The sequence below is a fragment of the Sipha flava genome, unplaced genomic scaffold, assembly GCF_003268045.1.
Source record: "Sipha flava isolate LNK unplaced genomic scaffold, YSA_version1 607_pilon_pilon, whole genome shotgun sequence".
NCBI classification, from domain to species: domain Eukaryota; kingdom Metazoa; phylum Arthropoda; class Insecta; order Hemiptera; family Aphididae; genus Sipha; species Sipha flava.
In genome coordinates, this window is record NW_020273584.1 from 222,685 (window position 1) to 246,380 (window position 23,696).

At 24.0% G+C, this 23,696-nt stretch overlaps 2 protein-coding genes across 7 annotated transcripts in view; both read right to left on the bottom strand.

Annotated features, from left to right (window-relative positions):
- The window catches only part of LOC112691349 (longitudinals lacking protein-like), a 432,448-nt gene that overhangs the window by 50,400 nt on the left and 358,352 nt on the right, over window positions 1-23,696 (bottom strand). Inside the window, exon 5 of one of the 6 annotated variants that reach the window (XM_025565568.1) lies at window positions 7,271-7,518. The exons of 2 other annotated variants lie outside the window; for them this stretch is intronic. In XM_025565568.1, coding sequence (XP_025421353.1) covers window positions 7,286-7,518 — 233 coding nt within the window. In that variant the 3' untranslated portion in view covers window positions 7,271-7,285. Of the gene's footprint in view, window positions 1-7,270; window positions 7,519-9,872; window positions 10,109-12,228; window positions 12,477-23,130; window positions 23,460-23,696 lie in introns of those variants that run through there. 3 more of the 6 variants (XM_025565577.1, XM_025565566.1, XM_025565546.1) reach the window with 3 other exon arrangements.
- Window positions 14,514-16,771, bottom strand: LOC112691357 (zinc finger and BTB domain-containing protein 45-like). Its single transcript, XM_025565590.1, has 2 exons — window positions 16,516-16,771; window positions 14,514-14,948 (listed from the first exon to the last, which is right to left on the bottom strand). Exons 1-2 carry the CDS (start codon window positions 16,523-16,525, stop codon window positions 14,710-14,712), a joined length of 249 nt encoding a protein of 82 aa, XP_025421375.1. The 5' UTR covers window positions 16,526-16,771; the 3' UTR covers window positions 14,514-14,709.

The window sequence follows — 23,696 nt, forward strand, 5'->3', positions numbered from 1 at the left end:
TAATAATAATAATAATAATAATAATAATAATAATAATAATAATAATATAATATCATATAATAATATTATAATATTGTAATATTATTTGACTATTATATTATAATATGGTGTACATATCACTGTTATATAATACGTTACATAATTAAAGGTAAGTATACATACAATTAATTGTGTTAAGATTATTATCTTAGTGAACTAATACAATTTTTAAGGATCCATACAGAAATGTTATTATCAAAAGCCTTAGATAAATGTAAACATTATAATAAAATAATAACAGTTAAGAATTTACAATGGAATATTTTAAATGTTTTACAATTTTTATGTAATTTTTTTTTTTTTACGAATACCTATTGGAAATAACTATCAATTAATTAATTATATTAAATTTACTGATCTACATTTTAATCATCATTAAAAAAAAAGACAATCAAGTTATAATTTCATGGATTAATGCTAAATGGGATTTTAGATTTGTGTTCTGCGAAAATTTCCTGCCACACACGTTGCAAAAGAATGTTCGTTTACCGCCACATTCATATAACCGATGTCTTCTTAAAGAGTATTTATTCTTATAAGATTTACCACATTTATTTGGACACATAAATTTCATTAATATTTGGCCAGCACGAGAATCTATAAACAATAATTTAACGATTATTAATTTTTTTTACAAACAGTTTTAATTTAAACCAAGGATGGGTGACTAAAAATTGTAGGAAAGCTATTTTTCAAAAATCCTTTAAGCCACAGCATAAAATATCAAAGCTGGATATTAACAAGTTAAAAAACTAAAGTTAAGATAGTTTAATTTTTACTTTTAAACATTATTAGTTACTTTTGAGTTTCCATTAATATGACTACTAGTTAAACTAAATTATTTTTTTAATTAAAGTGAAATCAACAAATTAAATTTTTATTTTACAAAATCAAATTCCTTTTTTTTCATGTTAAAAAATATTCCTATCTATGTTTAGTGTGAATTGTTTAAAGTTAAAAAGAACATGAGTGACAAAAATCTCCAAAAAAATCCGAAATTTTATATTTAAATAGTATATAATAAAGTATATTAAGAAAGTATAAAAAAAAAAAAATTGTTTTTGATTTAATAAAAAATTCAAAAATGATATATTAACTTTACTAATTTATCCCAAAATGAAATAAATATTTTAATTTTTGTATATTAGCTTAATTGAGTTAAAAAAGTAATGAACTTGGCTCAGCCCTGTAAAATACTAATAATGCAAGACATTAATGTTTGTTTTATTTAAAGCAATGACTTTGAAACAGTAATAAAAAAAAAAAAATTAAATAGAAAACAGAAATAACTTAAATTAAGATAACAATAAAACATAATTATTAAAAGCTTAAGGAATCACATGACTGATTTATATAATTTACCAGAAAATTGCATACCTATTTATTATTTTAGCAATAAAAGAAAACTTAGATTTAACTTTTTTATAAAATATATTCTTAATATCATAAATTATTATAATTATGATATTCAATAGCGTATTTTCAAAATTTTTGTATTAGAGGGAAGTTAACATTTTTTTTTTTTAAATTAAGTGATTTTATTTTATTATAAAAAATAAATTTATACCATATAAGGTATAAATTATAATTATATTATTAAATTATTATTATAAATAAGAATTAAGTTATTTACGATCACATGATATCAATTAATATTCTTTATCTGTACCTTCATAACAGGTCTTTATAACTTATGAATAATTTATTCTTCTGGGGGGTCAAAACTTGGGACCCCTCCTACCAGAGAATATATGCCACTGATGATACTAAACTCAAATAATAATTAAAAGTACACTATAGATTAGATATTAAGGAAATAAAAGGCATTAAAATAAATAAATAATTTTAAAAAAAACCATTTTTTCTAAAATGTTTTTTATATTATGTATAATATAAAAAAAAAAAATAATAAATAATATTATATATTATATCTATTAATAAATTTTAGATTCACATTTTAATAATTCTACATATTGTAGTGCAAAATATGACTAATTATATAAATTGGCTCTAATTGTATTTAAAATCATAACATGCATTATTTATCGAGATTAAGTAACAATACATTTAAATAGAATAAATTAACACAATGAACATGTTTATATAGATACATGTATATTAATAAAAAAGTTAGTAACAATTGAGTTATTGAAATATTTATTTTACATTATACACTATTTAGTCCTATTGTAGCTATCTAACAAAATTCTTTAATTTTAGCAACTTCTACATAAATATCTTAAAAAAAAAAATTAAATTATATTTTTTTAATAAAATTACAGTGAGATTATATTTACATTTACTAAAACATTACATAAGTAGTAGTTTATTAGATCATTATTTATTAGTTTTATATTATGTATGTTTCCATAATAAAAATTATATTTGTTACTATTAAAGAATATTACAGTAAAATTAAAACTGTATTACAATAAATAAATAGTACATAAAAAGAACAATCAAAACATTATAACATAAAATAATTTCATGGTAATAAACATAAATTAATCTATGTCCAAGAAAAGTGTTATCTTACTTTGACAAAATACTCATAACATTTTTATGGATATTCTTTAATATATTTATTAGTATTTAGGTAACACCACTTTATGATTAAAAGAGCAAGTAAATACTTTTCAGATAGAACACATATCAGAATATTTGTCACAACGAGTTTTTATTTTACAATGAGTTTGTGAATGACACCTGCATGAGTTTGCATTGCAGTTTTCCGATTAAAGACCTTTGAGCAGCATGGACAAATGAATTGTCCCAAATTTCCACATTCATATCTCATATGTCGATTTAAAGTTTTAATATTTTTATAATTTCTGCCACAATTATTAGGGCAGAAGTGACGTGAAATCATAAGCAACCGACGAGAGCATTCTGAAATTACAATTAAAAATAAAATTAAATATAACAGTAATTATAGAAACTATTGTATATATATATGTGAGATTAATTTAAACTATATATCACTTAAATAAATACCAATCTTAATCAAGAATTTATAAAGTTAATAAATACCTATATATAAATAATCAATTGCTCAATAAATAACCAGTTTTAATTTGAAAATTAAAACATTTTATTTAATTAACAATATATTTTTTGCAAATACAATTTTATTGAACAGTAACTATATTTAATAATTAATGATTAATGTTACAAAAAAAAAAAAAAAAAAAATGTAAATTACTTCAAATAAGGAAATTTGAAAAAACATGAACAATTTGCTTAAAATATAAGTTTTTAAATTATTTATAGAAAAGATAATTATATTTATTGACCCAAAATTTTAATAAATATGTATTATCACATTTTAAATTAAATTAAAAAATAATACTAAAAAAAAAAAAAAAATTAAATTAGTAAATAAATAAATTTACAAAATTACAAAATAAGGATTAAGTATTGGTTTAAGTCATAGATTGATATAATTATCCACAGATGGCTAAAAAAGGAAATATAATTTCTAGGATTATTTTAATAAATTATAACTAATAATCCAGATAATTTACATAATTAGATTTTATTTTACAAACATTTTGCATAACTTTTTCCTTACATAAAAGTTTTTGTTGAATTAGATCCCTAATATAAAATTTATACAAACTTTTTTTATTTTTTAATATCTAGGATAAGTAATGGACAAGCCTCCACATTCATAAATCACATGTTGTTTTAAGTTACTAATATACTAGTATTATATATATATATATATATATATATATATATATATATATATATATTGTCTACTAAAATTGATAGTACAGAAGTAAAAAATAGTTTTAATTGTTGTTTAATATTTAAATATTAAATTATAAAAAAATATTTTAATAAGATTAATTAAATTACTTTAAGGTTATCAATACATATTATAATATTTTTCTACATTAGTTGAATGATTTTTGATAATTTACTACACTAATTTTATATAAATGCAACGTATTTATAATTTTAAGGAATACTAATTTCTCATGTATATTAAATTAGTACAAGGCAATGACATTAATGAAATGTATTATTGTTTTTTTGTGAATTTCAAATAGTAGTTTAAAATTTCACAGAATATTATTAAATATGAATTTTAGGTTTGAATTTTAGTACATTTTTTGTTGCAAAAGAATTATTAAATATCATCATATCTAAAAAGTAAATATCACCTTAGGGATTTTTTTCTTCCTTTACGAGTTACCACATTTATTGGGACATGCCATTTAATTATTAGAAACAAAGCTGTAAACAATAATAAAATGCTAATGAAATGCATACAAATATAATAACTATTTAATGTATATAAATGTAAATATTAAACATGGAAAATGTCAAAGACTATGGTATAAATTATAAGAAATTAAAGCAGAGAAAATGTTTTAATGACACATTTTATGAATGATGATTAAAATGTCAATGAATTATTATATTACAATATTTTGAGTATGTACTATATATGACAATATTATAAATACTATATACAGAACTACATTTGTGTTAAAAAAAAACATATAGTTAAAATAATATAAGTCCCATTTTCAAATCAATTTAAGCACTAGCTTTATATTAAATACATATGTAAGGCAATCAAAATATAATATTAACTGAAATTCATAATTTCATATAATGATATCAAAAAGGTAATAAATTAATCATTTTTGAATAATATTTCCAATGATTTATGAACACAAATGCAATGTTTCTTAAGATCATATTTTTGAGCAAACCATTTCCAACAAGAAGGGCATTGGAATTTTCTCGGAACTCCACATTCCATATTGAGGTGTCTGGTCAGATTTCCTTTTCTTTTTTGTCCTTTGTAGCAACGACCACATTTCTTTGGACAGTATATTGGATCGGGTAAGTAGATACCTTAAACAAATAATAAAGTTATAGTATATTTCTGTACCATAAATAAATAAAAAATTACAGCTTTAAGATATCTAGCAAGTTATATAATTTAAATATTTATATTGCGTACATCATAAAGCATTGTACAAATAAAATATATAGCTATAAATGATGTAATAATTATGTAAACAAGAATTGATTTATATAATGTCAAAAACCATCAATGTTAATAGATTAAAAAAACCATTACATTAGAGTACATGAATATAAGTTATAATATTATAATTGCTACAATAAAACACAAAATTATGGATATGTATAATAATATAATATATAAATAGATGGTTTTTTATACAGCAACACGAAGTATAAAGTTTTTAGATACTTATGGTTTGACTTGAACATTGACAAAATAATAACTCTAAAACAAAATAATGCTTACATTAACGTATATAGAAAACAACTTCTTAAACTTAAACTTAATTCATGATCATTGTAAAATTTAAAACGAGAAAATTATTGTTGTGTGATCACATTTTTTAGTTATATTCATACTTAATATATTTTTTTATTTTATATACATTATAACAGAAATTAATCCACAATTACATATTTATTTACTTATATATTAACTAACATTATTTTATGTACCTAACAGTAAAATATTAATAATAGTTACATTAATACATATTTACAAATATTTTGATTCAATTTAATAAAAGAGTTTACTATACTTATTATCAGTGGCGAAGCACGAGTATTTAAGTCAGGGAGATGTTAAAAAAAATACGTTACAGCCCTCCCCCCATTAATAACTTTATATGTATGTATAATAAAAGTAACACAGTCTTTTGTTTTTTATTTTATATTTTTTTTTCGTATTAGTAGTTTACTATTCCATTATTGAAAATTTCATTAATTAAATCGTCAGGCATAGTGGCAAATGCCAATAATATAATATTTTAATATTTAGGTATGAATATCACACCAGAAATAAGTAAATCCTAAAATAAAAACCAACCAATAACTATGATAACAAAATTCCGTGGAACGATAACACAACAAAGCGACAAGTAATGACAATTACCAGGGCCGTTCAGAAGGGGGGGGGGGAGACGGGACCAATTTGACCTAGGCCCTATTGTTGGAATATTTTTTTAGAGACCACCCTATAGTCTTGATATATAATATTTAATAAAAAAGCCTCGATTACACTGAGCAATTTTACAAGCTGCATGTTGGCGATTAATGTCGTGGGCATGTGAGCGTGTAGCGACTTGTTTACAGGGCTGTCCCGAAGATGAAAATCAAGGGGGAGGGGTGAATAATATGAAAAATGTCGACTAAAATTTTTTTACTCTATGTATGTAGTATAATTAACTATATGTAGTCATATTTTTACTTTTTAATATGTATATATGTGTCAGTGTCCAACGTTCTTAAGCTTGACAATTTAATTATATATAATAATATTTTATATTGTATAATAAGTAGTTGTATACATTTTATTCTTGTATACACTGTATTACGAAATATGTAACATTTCTTTTCCGTTAGTAAAATTAGGTCCTTCTAGTCTTTAATAAAACAAGTCCGACTACCGACTGGTGTTTTTGTTGGGGGGGGGGGGGTGAGACACCCCTTCGATAAGGCCCTGATTGACTTTTACATTGAGCGATTAAATTATAAATTATATGAATAATATTAAATTCTATTATGTAAGTATGTAATGCAGTACATGAATTTAAATGAGCTTGATTGGTTAAGGTTTGGAAAAATACGTTTGCAAGAGTTTTGTTATTCTCAGTGAGTATTTTGTTTATTATATCTTATTATTATGGTCGAAGGGCCCCCAAATTAATTTACCCCTGGCTCGGAAAAACCTTGAGACGGCACTGACTATTATAATAATGTATATTAAAATGAAACAATAAATACGAACGATGAGACACGTCTCATAGCGCAACGATAATCCCCACTCAATAACCTACTCCCCCTGCACATCGTGTTTTGAAAAACGAGATGCTGCAACGCGTTGTCTCATAATATTAATTATTATATCTGTATTTGGATGTTTATAGAATTACCCACTATACCACAACGGATGACAGCTTACATGCACGGTCCACAACTAATCTACTTTAAAAATAGTAATACGGTAGGTATGGCACAAAAGTAAAATTACGATATATATTTAAGTATATATTATATAAAAATAAATAAAATATAATAATGCATTTTATTATTTAAATATAACAAAACCAAATTATTTATCCGAATTAAAAGTGGGTAGACGTTGTCTCATTGTTTCCTATGACGCTTCGCCACTACTTATTATAACTATATAGATTATGAATACTTTAATTAAATCATTGAATATATTTTAATGAATGATTTAAGGTTTCATTGCATGATAAGCCATAAAACAAGTTTTAGGGCATAAAGCTGGTTGCCCAGGACAAGCTGAACAAAATACATTAGTACGTTTCTGTCCTAGACCAAGAGATGAACACAAAACACAACGTCGTCGTTTCTTTTGACCTTTATTATTTTTTCCCACTATACAATGGTAATGTAAGTTGATCGGAGATGATCTTGGAATAATACCTGAAATTGTAGGATAACTCTCTGCAATAAAATGAAAAATAAATAAATATATGCAGAAAACAATATTTTAAAAGTAGCTTGAAAGCAAAAATATATACAATAACTTCCCATATGTTTTACATTAAATTGGGGAGGTAAAACAAGCAAAAGTTAATAATTACATTATCTTGTGCCATATAATGCTGCAAAAATTAAAATATGGATGAAAGCTCTGTATAAACATTGTAAAGCATGTGAAAATATAAAAGTTACCATTCGATATATTTTTACAAATAATTAAAGAAGTAAAATATGTAATAAGTTATGTCCATTTATTTTTTCAATCTAATTCATTTTTATTTGTATAAAAGGTATCAGGTACAATGCCGTAACAACCAAATATTGTGCCAGAGGCAAAACTTCAAAATGTTATCTAATGTATTTTAAATTTAAATATATTATTTTCAACAATGGTTTCAATTATTATAAAGGACGTTAAAGATTTTTTAAATAAAACACACAATATTGACTGTTGCAATTTTTAACATATAACACAAAGTTTTAATTTTTGCGTCTGGTGCGTAGATCCTTCTATGCTACAATTCTAGTCAAACTAAATATAACTGTAATTATTGCTTAAAAATGCCATGTATGCTAACAGAAAAAAAATGTGTATAAATCATTTTATCATGACATCTGAATCCATATAACTTACTTTAAGGATTAATCTTAGACTTTAGCAAAGTATATTAATTCAAGTATATTTATAATTAGAAATATGTTAAGTATATACAATTTTAAATATATTTATAAAGACTTTTGGATCGTTTAAATAATAAAGCCTCGGGGCATAAAAAAAATTATCTATCGTTATATCATTAATGTCTATGCTATTTTCTGATATACGAGTATATATTTATTATTGGGATAAAGATTTGACAGCTTTATAATTTAGCATTTAGCAGTAATAATTTGAAAGTGAATTATTAGGTACATTTTCTGCTTTGAATCTTTAAGTATTATCAGTACAAAATGGTAATTTGTATTTAAAATTATCTATTAGTATCATCTAATTTGTTTTTAAATCGATTAATGACTGATTTTATTTTAAAAATATCTTCATACACTGAATTTATTTAAAAAAAATCTTCATACACTGTGTGAACGTTTGGGTAATTACATAAAGTTGAAACAATCCCTGTGTCACAAGAATTTTTACCTGCACTACACGATTATTTTTCCCACCTTTTTAAAATAATTACAAGTAATAATAATAATATTACGAGAAATAAACAATAAAAATGGTAATAATATTTATGTAATCGTATTATCTGAATTACAACCGTCTACAACTCAAAAATATACGTTTACAGCCTATGGTTAATTTCTTAAATTACTTTTTTCTTGACTGTTAATATATTTTTCTATATAAATTTGTAGTTTTCAAAGTTAGATTTTTAGGATTTCAATCTGAGGCTCCTAAAAACAATTTTAATCTTGAGGTTTCGGTGCATTGGGCCTTCTGCACCCCCGCTAAATCCGACATTGGATCCGTGTATATTCTAACTTTAAAATGTTTATGAACAATGCAACCGTGATGTCTACCGTTAATCGATTACTGTTGACGAGATAGAAAAATCTAAATCGTAACAGAATACGTCAAAAATAAGAATTGCCTTGTAATTATTTAAAGACTATAAGTTGAATTTATTATTTTAAGGAAGATTAACTTGCATTCAAAATTAAGTAGTTTAAATTACGAAGTGGTGATTAAAAAAAATAGCGAAAATGCACTAGAATTTATTTACGCACCACTACCAAATATTATGAGTTGACTCAATATAAATAAGAATAAATACAAATGAAAAAAAAAACGCGATTTGAGCAAATATCTTTATTAGATTACTTGATAAGAAATGTACGACAATCTAATTGAAAACAATAGTTATTCACCTAGTTCGGCAAATTATTGGCGACGCACTATTACAAGGGTTTCTAACAATCAAGCTAATTTGTTGTTAACTATACACAATATTTAGAGACTTCAATTTTACTTTTAATAGAATAAATATAAATATAAATATAATAAATATATACATGAGAAAATGATTTTACATTGAAATAGATAAAACTATACATATTTTTTAAAATAAATATAGGAGACAAATATAAATTTATTAGTTTCAATTAATGCAGGTAACAAGCATGGTAGTATAATTACATGGAATGTTGAATTTTTTTTTAGTGGTTGTGATTTTTGAAAAATTAAAGATTATACAAAGTGATACTTATAATAATCTCATTTGATTTTTCAACGTAATAACAAATTATTTTAAAATTATTAATATTAAAACACATAATAATAGGTTTAAAAAGTATGAAATATTGTCATGTATACAATCGTCATTAAATTATGGTTTATGAAATTCTTTAAAGCACGTGTCAACACAAAGACCAGGTTGACCAGGGCAAGCAGCGCAAAAAACATGGGTTCTTTTTCGACCTCTTCCAGATAATGCACATAGTTGACATCTTCGAAGTTTCTTTCTTCCCTTTTCATTTCTATCAACTACGCTTGGAATATGCTGGTCTTGTTCATCAAAATATATCAATGGATCATTATGGATCTCTACTATAAAAATAATTGTTAATAAATACAACAGTTTCATAATCAAAATATAAATGTAGCTTAAAAAGCAGATATTTTAATAACTTATAGATAACAGGAAAATATAAGAAACATGGCGATCATAGCATTATATATAAGCATTTTTACTTAAGACCATCTCCAAGAAACAAAATATTTCATGTTATTTTACAGTTAGATATAATAATGTTTTTAAATAATAAATAATCATTGTAAAAGTACTATTCAATTTTATTATAAATGTAAATACACATAGTATTAAGGATAATTTCAAATAGTATAATATTATAATTTAAAGCTAAAGGTCCAGCTGGTTGAATGAAAAAAAAAAATCACATATACATTTTATGATATTTTAATAATTTAAGGACAAAACAGATTTATGAACTTATATATAATTCATGATGAAATTGTTTTTGAGATATTTTTCACTGTAAGTTCCTGTATAACTGTGACCACAATTGCTTGAACATGGATCCAATAAGCTTTTCCATACTATAGTGATCTATAAACATAATTTATGTTAATTTAATAAATTAAAATCTGAAATGGATATTTTTAGATAAACTCATCTATAGTGTAGCTTAAATATCTTTAACTTAAAAATTTCCAAGTAATACACATATTTAATATTGGTAACATCATAATTATTAGTTGATAAATATGGTTAAATTAATGGTTGATCAAAGAATATCTAAAATTATTTTACAGCTTCAATAGAACGGAATCATTTTTGAATAAATGTAATATTAAATTTATGGTTTTATTTTATATTAATGTAAGAAATACCTTTTAAATACCTTTAGACTTTTGTAAGCTTTAAAATAGTTATTGTGTTTGAACACCAAATTTTAACATATAATGCTGCTTTTAGTTATAACCTAAAAATAAAATTCATACCACTTAAATGTACATAGTAAACCTTAACACAGTAAGATATACAATATTCAATTTAATAATAAACTTTTTAAATTAAAAAAAAATTAGTACTTTAAAGTCGAGTCGACACAACAAATTTTTAATCATTAATGTGACATCAACAAACTTACTTTTAATATAGTTGATCCACATTAAAATATTCCAAAAATATATTTTACAAAATTAGTTATGAATCTAGAGTAAATAATTGTTGAAATTAAATAATTCAATAATATCATGTACAAGGGATCTATATAAAAATATTAAATAATTTCAGTATAAATTGTAAACAACAAGACAGCTAAAAGAAATTCCATAACAATTTAAATAGATGTTTTAACTAATTACCTTCATAACATATATGTAAGAACATGTTCTATTACAGATATTGGAATATAATACAGGAAGAAAAAACATAATATATCAAATATTTGATGATTTACCATTATGTGTTCAGTAATATATATACGCAGTTGATGTCATATGATCTATGTATAAGAAAAAAACATTTTTACTGAATAATAAAATAATAAACATAAAACTATAATAATTATAGATACCATACATACAATTATTGATGATAAATAATTGTAGTTATTGTTTACACTTTTGTAAGAACTTGTTGTACAACTACATTTTTAAAATTATTTTATAACAATTAGTTTCATAAATAAAAAATAACCAAAAGCCAAGAGAAACAATTTTAATTCAGACAGGTACTGTAAATTCACAACTAACAAATTTATACATATAATTCATGACAGAAAAATACAATGTACACATATACTAAAATGAGAAATATTTTTTTACAAAACATAATTTAAGACATTTATAACATAACAATCACTAATCAAACTATATGTTGTGGGTTGTAAATATAGTTATTGGGTGTATAAAAATAATGCTTATTAAAAAAACAAATTATTGTAATTGTCTAGATCTAAATGTCAGATATAAGAAGATAATTCATTACCATTTTGAAAACATTTTAATGATTCATAATAAAGTTTTAAAATTGGGTACTGTTAAAGTACTAAGTTATAAGTAATTTGGTTGATAAGTATTATTATAGGTAGTATTGATGTATTTTATAATATATATGTTATGTGTGTGTGTGTTTGTTAACATCAGTTTTTTTTTAATTAAATAAATATTATAAATAATAATACTTGAAAAAATAATTATAAAATTAATAAAATATGTTAATTCATCGGCATCCTATGCACCGTACCCATGTGAGTAGATAAATAGTATTTTTGTGAAAAACGTCTAAAACAAATATTGCACATGAATTTTCGTTCCACGCCACATTCGTACACTAAATGACGTCGTAGAACTTTCTTTCTATGAGTACCTTTATAACTACGACCACAATTTTTCGGACATTTTGCTGGGTCTTCTTTTGCAAGGAAATCCAAATTTGCTAACCAATAACCTAAAATAATAATTCAAAGATTTAATGAGTTAGTGAATACATATAGTCTGAATATCATACACATACGTGCATAAAAGCAAAAGATAAAAACAAAAGAAATCAACTTTAGAAAGATATTACCTCAATTACCCAATAGTAAATACTATTATACTTGTGAGCGGTGAGCTACCTTAAATAATTTGCATTACAAATAACCATAACTTTTGAATACTATATTATAAAAGTTAACTAAATTTCAAAATATTCAAGTTATTTAAACCATATCGCAATATTATGTATTTATATTATTTATAATTAGATTAAATAATTTTAATAATTGCATTATATTAAATATAAAAAATAATAAAACACTACATTATTCTAACGTTTCACAAAATAATAATTTATTTTAAAATTAAATGATAAAGTATTATAAATTCTAAAATTATAAGAAGATTATTATAATTAAAAATATATGAAAATTTCCACATTTTCAATGTATTTACAATAATTTTCTTACAACTTTAGGAACTTCGCTGGAAGTAATAATTTATTGAACACCACAAATATTTATTATTAAGTGGACGTAACACACTTAATAAGTAATTTCAGCTTAAAAATACATCATACGCGAAACACAATCATGCAGTGTATATTCAAAACAAAGGGTTTTATTTTGATTTGTTTTAAAGAGATCATTATCTGTGATGTAGCATTTAAATTAATTTTAAGTTTAACTTTTAAAATAAATTCATCGTTATTGGAGTTCTATTTAAAAAATAAAATAAAAATATGAAGAATATTTTATTCTGAATGATTTTATCTTGCCTAATATAATTTTACTGCCTAAAGATCGTAGAGAAATTATTATTTTATGTATAGGTCCAAGGACATGATCAGCACTCACGTGATTTGTGATACATGATGCATGTTTACATTGTAGCACGTGCCGTCATCAGTCTATGGAGTAACCTGAGGTTATTTGCAAACATTATTGTTTTCCATTTATGAACTATTAACATTAGATTTTCCTAGTAAATTTAGTTTGAATTAGAGTAGATAGGTTTTGAAGAACCAAATCGGGACATATTAAAATGGTTTTTTTTTTTTTTTTTTTATTCATGAAGATTAAAAAAGATTAAGAATGCGTAATTGTTAAGGGCATAGAAATGTAGAACTAATAATAAAAGATCCATTTTCGCCGGTCACTACGTGTTCACAGCAATATTTATTTATCAATAATTAATACTTCATTCCGGAATACCAGGACAGAGATAACCCTAATTTAACTTTGTATATTCATATATTGCACGATACAGGATAAATGTATTTAAAACATCTTCATTCGCATGCTTGATTAGAAAAATTCACATGATTGTAGATTGAATAGATATTCTCATTAATTGATCTAAAAAAAAAAAAAAAAAACACGTGTTAGAAAATCATAAATATAAAATATTATTAATCAATAACCATAAACGATACTTTCATTTAACAGAAATCTATAAAGAGTTACAATCTGTTCCATTGAAACACTATCAATAAAGTATTGTGATTTGTAAAATTCAATTTATATCAAATTAAACAAACTTTGAATTTCTTTATTAAAACATCAGAAACATTTAAATGTCCCTTAAGATTTTACTGTAATTATAATAAGTTATTTCACATAATTACCATTGATTTTATAACATACAATAATACCGTATAATCGTATTATAAAATCAATGTTCCTAATTCATGAATCATTTATAACAAAAATTTTTATTTGAAAACAATGATGATAATAAATACCTAAAAGTACCTAATATAACTATCTTCTATTAAACTAATTAACAATAAAATCATTAAAAATCTACTTCAAAACAATATTATTATACAAACCATAATTTTCAAGTTTTATAAAAAAATATAAATGTATTTTTTTAAGTTGAATAAATAGTACTAGTTAGACTATTGAACTATTATGACACTCACGTAGTTCAACTTTCAAAATTTAATAATTTAATATTAATGTATACAATTCAATTAATTTAATATAAAAAGTATTATGAATGAGAATAATTTATTTTAATATGTATAATTATCATATAATTGTAGAAAGGACAAATTAACTTTGAGAGGTCAGTTCAACTTTGAGTTATAGACGATGTCAGAGTGCATAAATGGTAATATTTTTATCGTAAGAAAATTCTTTGTACTTAAATCTAAAGAATTATATGGCAAGAAAGAGATTTTTATCAGTTGTTTGGCACTAATGCGTAATAATTGTGCGGTGCACTGAATATACATGCGTTTTCATGTTCGATTTCCTTGTAAAACGTTTTGTGCATATGGGACATTCAAACTTGGATGGAGTACCGCATTCGTAAACCATGTGTCTGCGCAACAACTTTTTCCGGTTGATCCCTTTGTAGAAGTGACCGCAGCTATTTGGACAAATCGCCGGATCTGGCATCGAACACCAGTCTAATAGCTCGTTCATTGTTTTACCTGTTCAGATAACACATTCGTATTATATAGCCATCGAAAGTTTGAAACGGTATAAACTACTATCAATGTATTTGATTTATACTAAATAGTTATTTTTTTTACGGTACAAAACAAACACAATTTAAAAATTAAAAATAATATAAAATAAGCAAATATTGAAAATGTTCATAATCATTTAATAGCGAGAGTTTATTTTTCATGATTGATAAAAGTATAGAATAATTGCGTTAGGTTCCAATTTAATTTAAAATATATTTTTAATTAATTACTTGAAAAATATATTTTTATATCCCATGTGATATTCGCTTGTATATTTATGGTAAAATAGTTTACATATTGTGCATATCGTAATTTCTGAAGAATACTACATTAAAAATTGATAGCGGTATTCATATTTGATCATTTACCAGAAATTAAGGCATAAGTACTTCAAAATATTTCCTAAAATGAAAAATAATAATATTCGAATAACAATAACATATATTCGAAAAGAGGGAAATCGTCTTAACAAACGTGTAATGATAAGTTAACGCAATTTATGTAAAATAAATTAAAATACTTGAGGATCTCGAATCGTAGAAATGTAAATAAAACATATTTTTAACAATGGAATTATAAAAAATTCTTATAAATAATCTGGCTTACCTACTACGTACTAGCGCAGAAATTATTTATATATTAATTTTTTAGAAGAAAAAAATATTAATTATTTAAATACCACAAAAACGTACATTTGAGGGGTTTGTAGTTATTCTATAAATTATGAACTTATAAGAGTACAAAAAATATGAAAGTAAATAAATATCTATTCTCATATAATAGTATAATATGCAGAATCATTTATAAACAGTTACCATTTGTAAAAATAAATGAATATAATTTAATTAAAATATTGATTGAAAATAGTGGTTGGTAACTTGAATATTTTTTAAAAATTATTTCAGTATCCTGTAGAAGTAGATTCTAAAATTTCTTTAATTCTTAAGCCACATCTGTTTTCATTTTGTAGTTCGTCTTTACAGTACAAAAAAGTATAATGAAAAATAATCTGATAAGATATATAAAATAATTATTATTATTATAATTAAATTTTCAAGGGAGATTTTTATTTTTAATAACCACATATGTACATATAATTTAAGTACGCAAAGTACGTAAATTTGTTGTGATTTTGTAATCATAAATATATTTCCTTTTTATACTTATAAATGTGTATCTATTTACAGTTAAATATTTTTAATTTTTTTTTTTTTTTTGTACATATTTATAAAATACTTATACTATTTATATTATAAAATGAACACCATCAAATATATAAATAAAAACGGAATAAAAAAACTTAGAAGTAATAAAACTCCTTGAAAATAATAGCTGTTTGTTTTAGACATATTATTTATTCAATAGTAAAATATTGATTAAGAAATTAATACTTTATGAATTTTAATTGAATGACATTTTAGGTCCCAATTTCTGACGAAACATTTTGAACATAAATAACATCTGAATTTTATTAGAACACCAAATTCATACACCAGATGTTGTCTAAGGTGACATTTTCTATATTAACCTTTGTACATTTTTTTTTACAATTTGGACAGTAAGCTGGATCTAACTGCCCGAGTTCATCAAGTTGAGTTAACTAGGTGCTAGATGATTCTGAAAATAACAATATAAAATAAATATTGATTCATATAAAGAATTTTTTTTGTATGAAATATAGAAATATTTATGTTGTAACAGGAAACTGTATAATCTATGAAAATTATAAGACAAGTTGTAACACAGAAATCAACGAGGAAAAATTAATTGTAATTGGTGAAATAAGAGCAAATTCACATTTTATACAAAAGCAATATTGTTATTATAATTATCATTCGATTGAATAGTATCAATTTAAATAAATGTTTAATATACTAATTTCAAAAAGGAATCATGTGATGATACATGATGATATAAAATATGTCGAAAACAAAATATTTTTACAACTAAAACTAACGTATTAATATATTATTATTTTATGGACTATAAATTATTATCATAATTGAACATACGATTATGTTTGTCAATAGATGTTTTAACGTATTATAAGATATATAAAAAATGAATTAGTAAATATAATAGTGATATGATGTAAAAAATGTACATATACGAGTACAGGTATATTTAATTTGTCAAAGAAATGCAGTATTATTGAGTTGAAACTTACACTTTTGCAAATAAGTGTCTATAAATCTTGTATCTCGAATATAGAAAAATTTGTACATAACTGTAATAATGATATGATAAAATTGAGATAGTAATTATATAATTACTATGATTAAAATAATTTATATAATGTCTTCATTATCTTTTATACAAAAATCTCGTAACTTTATGTATAATTCATTTGTATCTAACATAATAATGTAGATGGATACAAGGGCAGTGTCATACATATTTAAGTAAACAATTTAAGGCATGCGTTGTTTGTGTACACATATACTATAAGCAGGGCCTCATTTAAGGGGGGGGGGCACTGGCTACAACTTCCCCGGGTGCCAAAATATAGTGGTCAGAAATTTGCTCACTTGTGAATTATTGAACTTTTAAAATTATTTTGAAATCATTATTTTTTTGTTTTTAATAACAATATCATAAATTAATGTTAATATATTCAATTTATTATTATAATATAGATTATTAATGTATTGATAGCAATATAGCTATCAGCGATCCAGAATATTATTAATATACCTAATATTAGTTTCCAAATTTATTGTTATTGCGTGCAACGTGCAGTGGCGTGCCTACTAGACAAAAATATCATTAATTTTAGAATATCTAAAAGGCTCATGAGGATCTATCTCCTATGGGTAAGCTCCTTAGAAGGACGCCAATTTTTTTTTTTTTTTTGCTCCGGGGCGCAAAATGTCTAAATACGACACTGACTATGAGTTATTAATGAATATTTACGAACAAATTTCTTAAAACAAAGTGTACATTCAAATTTCGACAAAAAAAATACACGCATAGATCAAATACTGTTTAAACGTGTTCTTTCGTCTGGCACCTTTATACGAACGGCCACAACAGTTAGGACAGAACGTTGGATTCATACTTACAAGCCAAGTATAATAATTCGATCATGTTATCTCTGAAAATATTAATTCAATTATATTATTTAATGAGGGTATAATATAACACAGAAGATGAATAATGTCAATTTTTTTTTTAGTATATAATATCCAAAAGCATATTGTTACAAACAAAGTAAAGGTTACTTAGCTATTATTACCACATCAATATACTACTAAAATTATACTTCCAAAAAAAAAATGTCAAAACCTAAAACCATCGTATACTATGAAACAAATATTTATCTTCATATACATAATTTGAAAACATCAAAATAGGTACACAGCCATCAAGCCAAAAAGGATTTAGTTTTATTTTATGTATAATGTATTATAACTGTAAGTTTTTATTACACTTTAATGCACTATAAACAAGATAATAAGTAAGGACATAAAAGGAACAAACGTGGCAATATAAATAATATTATTTTAATAAGGTTTTATAAATGTAAGTTTTTATTTAATTTTATTGCGCTATGTACAAAATAATGAGTTAAGACTAAAAGTGAACACACATGGTAATATAGGTAATAGTACCACAAGATTTAGCGTATCGACAAACAAAATTAATTATAAATTAAAATCTAAATAACATACAACAATTAAGTAAATAATCTTTAAAAAAATGTTCTGTGAGCAGTTGCCATATGATATTGTAACGATCGCTTTTGCCTGAGCTGTTTTTTACATAGTTTACATTGGAATTTGTTATTAACACCACAAGTATTAATCATATGTTTTTTGAGATTATTCTTACGTCCCGTGCCTATGTACGAACAACCACAACCATTTGGGCAGAATGCCGGATCATATTCAATAGCCACATCTAATAATTCGTTTATGTTATCTTCTGAAAATACAGTGATATAATTGTATTACAATGTTGATATTAAACCAAGAATAAAAAATGAATGTAGTATACTTCGAATCATATAATTTATTTAGGAATTTTAAAGCCATAATACGTGTAGCAATTAGAAGTCAAATTATTGCTTTGCACATAATTCGATAATCAATGTACCCAAACATCAGTTTCAAATGCTCAAATTAAAAACCAGACTATTCAATTTTGTTAAGAATATGAAACTATTAATAATTATAGGGATAAGGACTTCATGCCCTTAAAAACCTTAAAAAATTGTATGCATTTATGCTACAAAGAATCAATAAATATGCTATTAAAATATGCATTTAAAAAAAAATTATATTTGTAATAATTAATTAAATAAAAACAATTAATTAGCAATAAATAATAATAATATTTTTAGATATGATATGTTAGATAGATGATGATCTGATATAATTATTTTCTTTTTTTCAAACTTGTTCTCATCTTATATTGAGTTTTTGTCTAAAACAACAAATTTATAATTGTTTTAAAAGTGAATTAAATTGAAAACATTTTTTCTATTTTTAATATAGTACTATTTACCTTGAACATTACATTGGACTATAAGATATTTTATTAAATTGCGAAATTTAAATGACCACCTATTATCAGCCAAAATATTTTTATACTTAAAAAATAAACGTTCCACGTTTACGGAAGTGCAAACTTAAAAAATGGTAGATCACTACTACTAATATCTGTAGGCAACCGTCAATTTTCCGCTTAAAATGTTCGATATTTTTTGTAGTTAATCAAATCCAACCTTTTTCTCCAAAACTTTTTTATTTTTGTCATAAATTGCCTTAGCTTGAGCAAATCTTTCAATTTTTGCAGATTGTATATGTTCTTTTGTAGTTTTAATTATTTGAATGGCTTCAGTTAGTGCCACACCTTGGGTTTCAAGTCGAGTGATAGATGAAGAAATAAATTATCGTATAATTTTTTCTTATAAAGTTAAAAAACTTACTCCTTCACATAAATAATTGTCAAATATGCACTTATAAAATGAAAAATAGTCAAATATACAAAATATGCAACTATAAATTTTAAATATAAACTTATATTGCTATGAAACAAATTTCTATATTATTTAGCTATGTTTTTGATGATTATTTAAAAACATACAAACTTCTAGGAATCCCGAGTCCTATGATGAATAACTTATATGTGATATCGTAACGAAAGCTTCTGTTTGAACTTCTTATGACACATCACACAATGAAATTGAGAGTGGACTTAAAACACATATTAGCCAAATATTGTTTAAGATCAGATTTGCGTCGGATATTATTAATCAAAATACCACAACCATTAGAACAATTCTATACAGAAATCTAGCAAGAGAAAAAGCAGAATTGAAAACATTGGTTCCGTTCGCGATTTCTTATCAATGAAAAAAAAGACTTCTCTTCCGTAATGGGATTAAAAAATAAATACGAAATACGTTTGTCATCATAAGAAAATAATCACATTTATTCCATTAATTTATACTTTTTGCTTTATTATTCATAGTTTATAATGTAAGTAATGTTATAAAATAACTTTATTATTATCATAATGGTTATGTATTAATTTTGTAATTTGAATGTAAATAAAAGGTTGTTTTTTTACATCAGAGTTTAGTTATTTCTGACCAACGTGACCCCTATGTTGAGAAACACTGTGCTAGATATTTTTTACTGAATATATATGAAAATTCGATCATATATTTCTCTGAAAATATTAAAATTAATTTTATTATTTTATTTATTGAAATTAAGTAAACAATTTAGATAGATATTAAGACACCTACAATATTTTCATCGAACAGCAAATGGGTTGACTTTTAATGTTTATAAATAATATCAACTAATAATCAAGTATTTAAAAAAAAAACCATAATTAGCAAAAACAATGCAGGGTTAAAAATTGTATGTCTTTAGTATGTCTTTTCTCGCTATGATAGATATTACTCAGAATTCACTACCAATACATACTAAAATCATAAGTGAAATAATACATAATATAATTTAAGCCATAAAATTAAAATTGTATAAATTATAAAATCTTATTACACACATTGATAAGTAAAATATTTCATCATTCGTTATTAATCAATTGACATAAATATTAGTAAGAACATTAGTAGAATCAAAATGATATCTTTTTGATTGGTTATATCTGAATTTTTTTTGGCAAAGCTAACATTAGAAGTTCGGATTAACACCGAAGGTAAAATTCATGTTGTTTTAGATTCTGTTAAAACTTTTAAATGAATTACCATAACTGTTTGGACTGAGTGCTAGATCATTTTTACTCCAAACATTCAATGATATTATTATGATATTTTCTGAAAAAATAATAACTTTATTACATTATTTGAGAGCTAATGCTGATGAATATTGAGAAATATTATTTTCATAAAAATAAATAAGTATAAACTATAAATATATTTTAATACTAACAATATAACATTAAAATAAAAAAGTATTTCAAAAAGTAAACTAAATAATAACCATGCGTAATAAAGAATACTCTCGTTAAAGTGGATCTTACCGTGGTACAAACTAATGTATCAGTCACCAATACTAAAATCATCAGAGACAGCAGAAACTCTTTGAACCGTCATCGGCCACTGTCGACAAAGAAAAAATAGTTAATGATGCGATCGCGATAAACTCGTTGCGGTTTCCAAAGGTACGGATTCCCTGCAGTGTGAAAGGCCGCGTCCCTAGATTACAAATTTTGTGACTAATTTCCCTTGCGATGGACGCAGAGCTCCAGTCACTACCGTTCCGGCCCAATGTTGCGTGAAGACACCCGGTGTCCACATTTTAAGTACATTTTCGTTTTCCTCGACAGAAGACGAAGCTTTGATTGCACTCGAAGAAAATAACTAAGTTATTTTCGATAGAACCCATAAAAAGCATAAAAATCATTATTTTAAGGATAATATTTGGAAAAATATTTCTGACAAAGTTGAAATATCAAGTATGTATTGAAAACTATTTAGAATTTATTATTAGATTTTAAAAAACCTACAAAATTGCAAACTTTGTTTTAATATTTAATTATTTATTCTGAATTAATTTTGTAAAATTAATCTTAACTAAATAGTAAGATAAAATAATAAAATCAACTGTGACTGACGCCACAGAGAAAACAGGAAACGCTGCGGGTAACCATACATTAACGCGGCGATAACAAATAAATTTAATCGTTTTAAATTTAAATAGTGACTAACAAGTAGCCTATGTGTGCGAATTTATGTTTTTGTAGTTGTGTGAGTCGTTTTTCGAAGATGGCAGAAAAGTGGAAACGTGTTTTAAAATTCAATTGAAATTATGAAATTATCAAACGTGTGAAGAAGAGCAACAGTAAAAAACATAAAACGTATGTAATGCTGAAAAAATTGAACAGCATGTGTCATTGATGTAAACTTTACATGTAAAGGAACGATGGGAATGTAAGAAGTCGTAAAACTATGAAACCGAGAAAATATGAACAACTTGAAACGTAATGTAACAGTGGTTTATTCAAACTCGAAGTCAAGGAATTCTATTTTCATGTCCTATTATAATTACTAAGGCAAATGAAATGAATAAAAAAACTTAATAGCGATCCAAATTTTAAAGAAAGTAAAGGATAGATTGATAAGCTTAAATTTCGTCACGGCATTTGACGACTAGACATTAGTGGAGAGAAACTTATTGCAAATAGTACAACTGTTGATGAATTCAAGGAAAAATTCAAATTTAAAATGCAATATGATCTTAAGCTCGTTCAATGTTGCCAGTCCATGGGTTGATCTGATTGTATCGAACCTGAACTGAGACTGAGAAATTGACTAAAACGGCAAATGAAACACAGGTTACTTACTTCTTCGTAAAATACGAAACACGGCCGCTCAAAAAAAACAAAAGTTGACTGATTATTTTGTTTAGTATTTTTTTAGTATGGTATTATTTTTCTTAATGCTATATATTATTAATATTTTATAATTATAATTTTTTTTATTATTTTTGTCTTTAAATCACGTTGTAAAAAATATATATACTGTTACAAATATATATGTTTATTGAAAAATTTCTGTTAACCATCCATTTGATTAAACACCACTGCCGGACAGTGACGGTCAATCAAGTTTCTATTGTATTATACTATTATAAAATAAATGGAATCAGAAATAAAACAATTATAATTACCTTATGAGATTTAAATTAAAATTGTATTTATGATAAAAATCTTACATCAAACATTGGTAGGATGAATGTTTGTGAAAAATTATTCAAACAACTGTTTTAAAAATGAATAGTACCCATATAATACGAGCCATGACCAATTTTGATTATTGTTTTTGGCAAAGCTCACATTGACATTTCTGGCTAACATCAAATGAGTAAATAATATGTTTTTTCATATTCTGTTGGTGATTTGAAATGACATCTCTAAATGAAACATTGCACACCTTGGGACAAAGTGCTGGATAATTTTTACTTGATACGTTTAACAACTCAATCGTTTTTTTCTCTGAAAATATTAAAATTAAATTGCATTATTTTAATGAGTACAATTGAGTAAACAGTATAGATGAATATTAAGACAATTTTTTATAAAAAGACAAATTTTGTTTGATACTCAATGTTTTTCTAAAAAAAAAAAAAAAAAAACAATCAGCAAATACAATGTATGATTAATGATAATAGAATTGTCTTTTCTTACTATAGTAAAATAGTATCTACTAACTAAAATCTTCAGTGTCAAAAA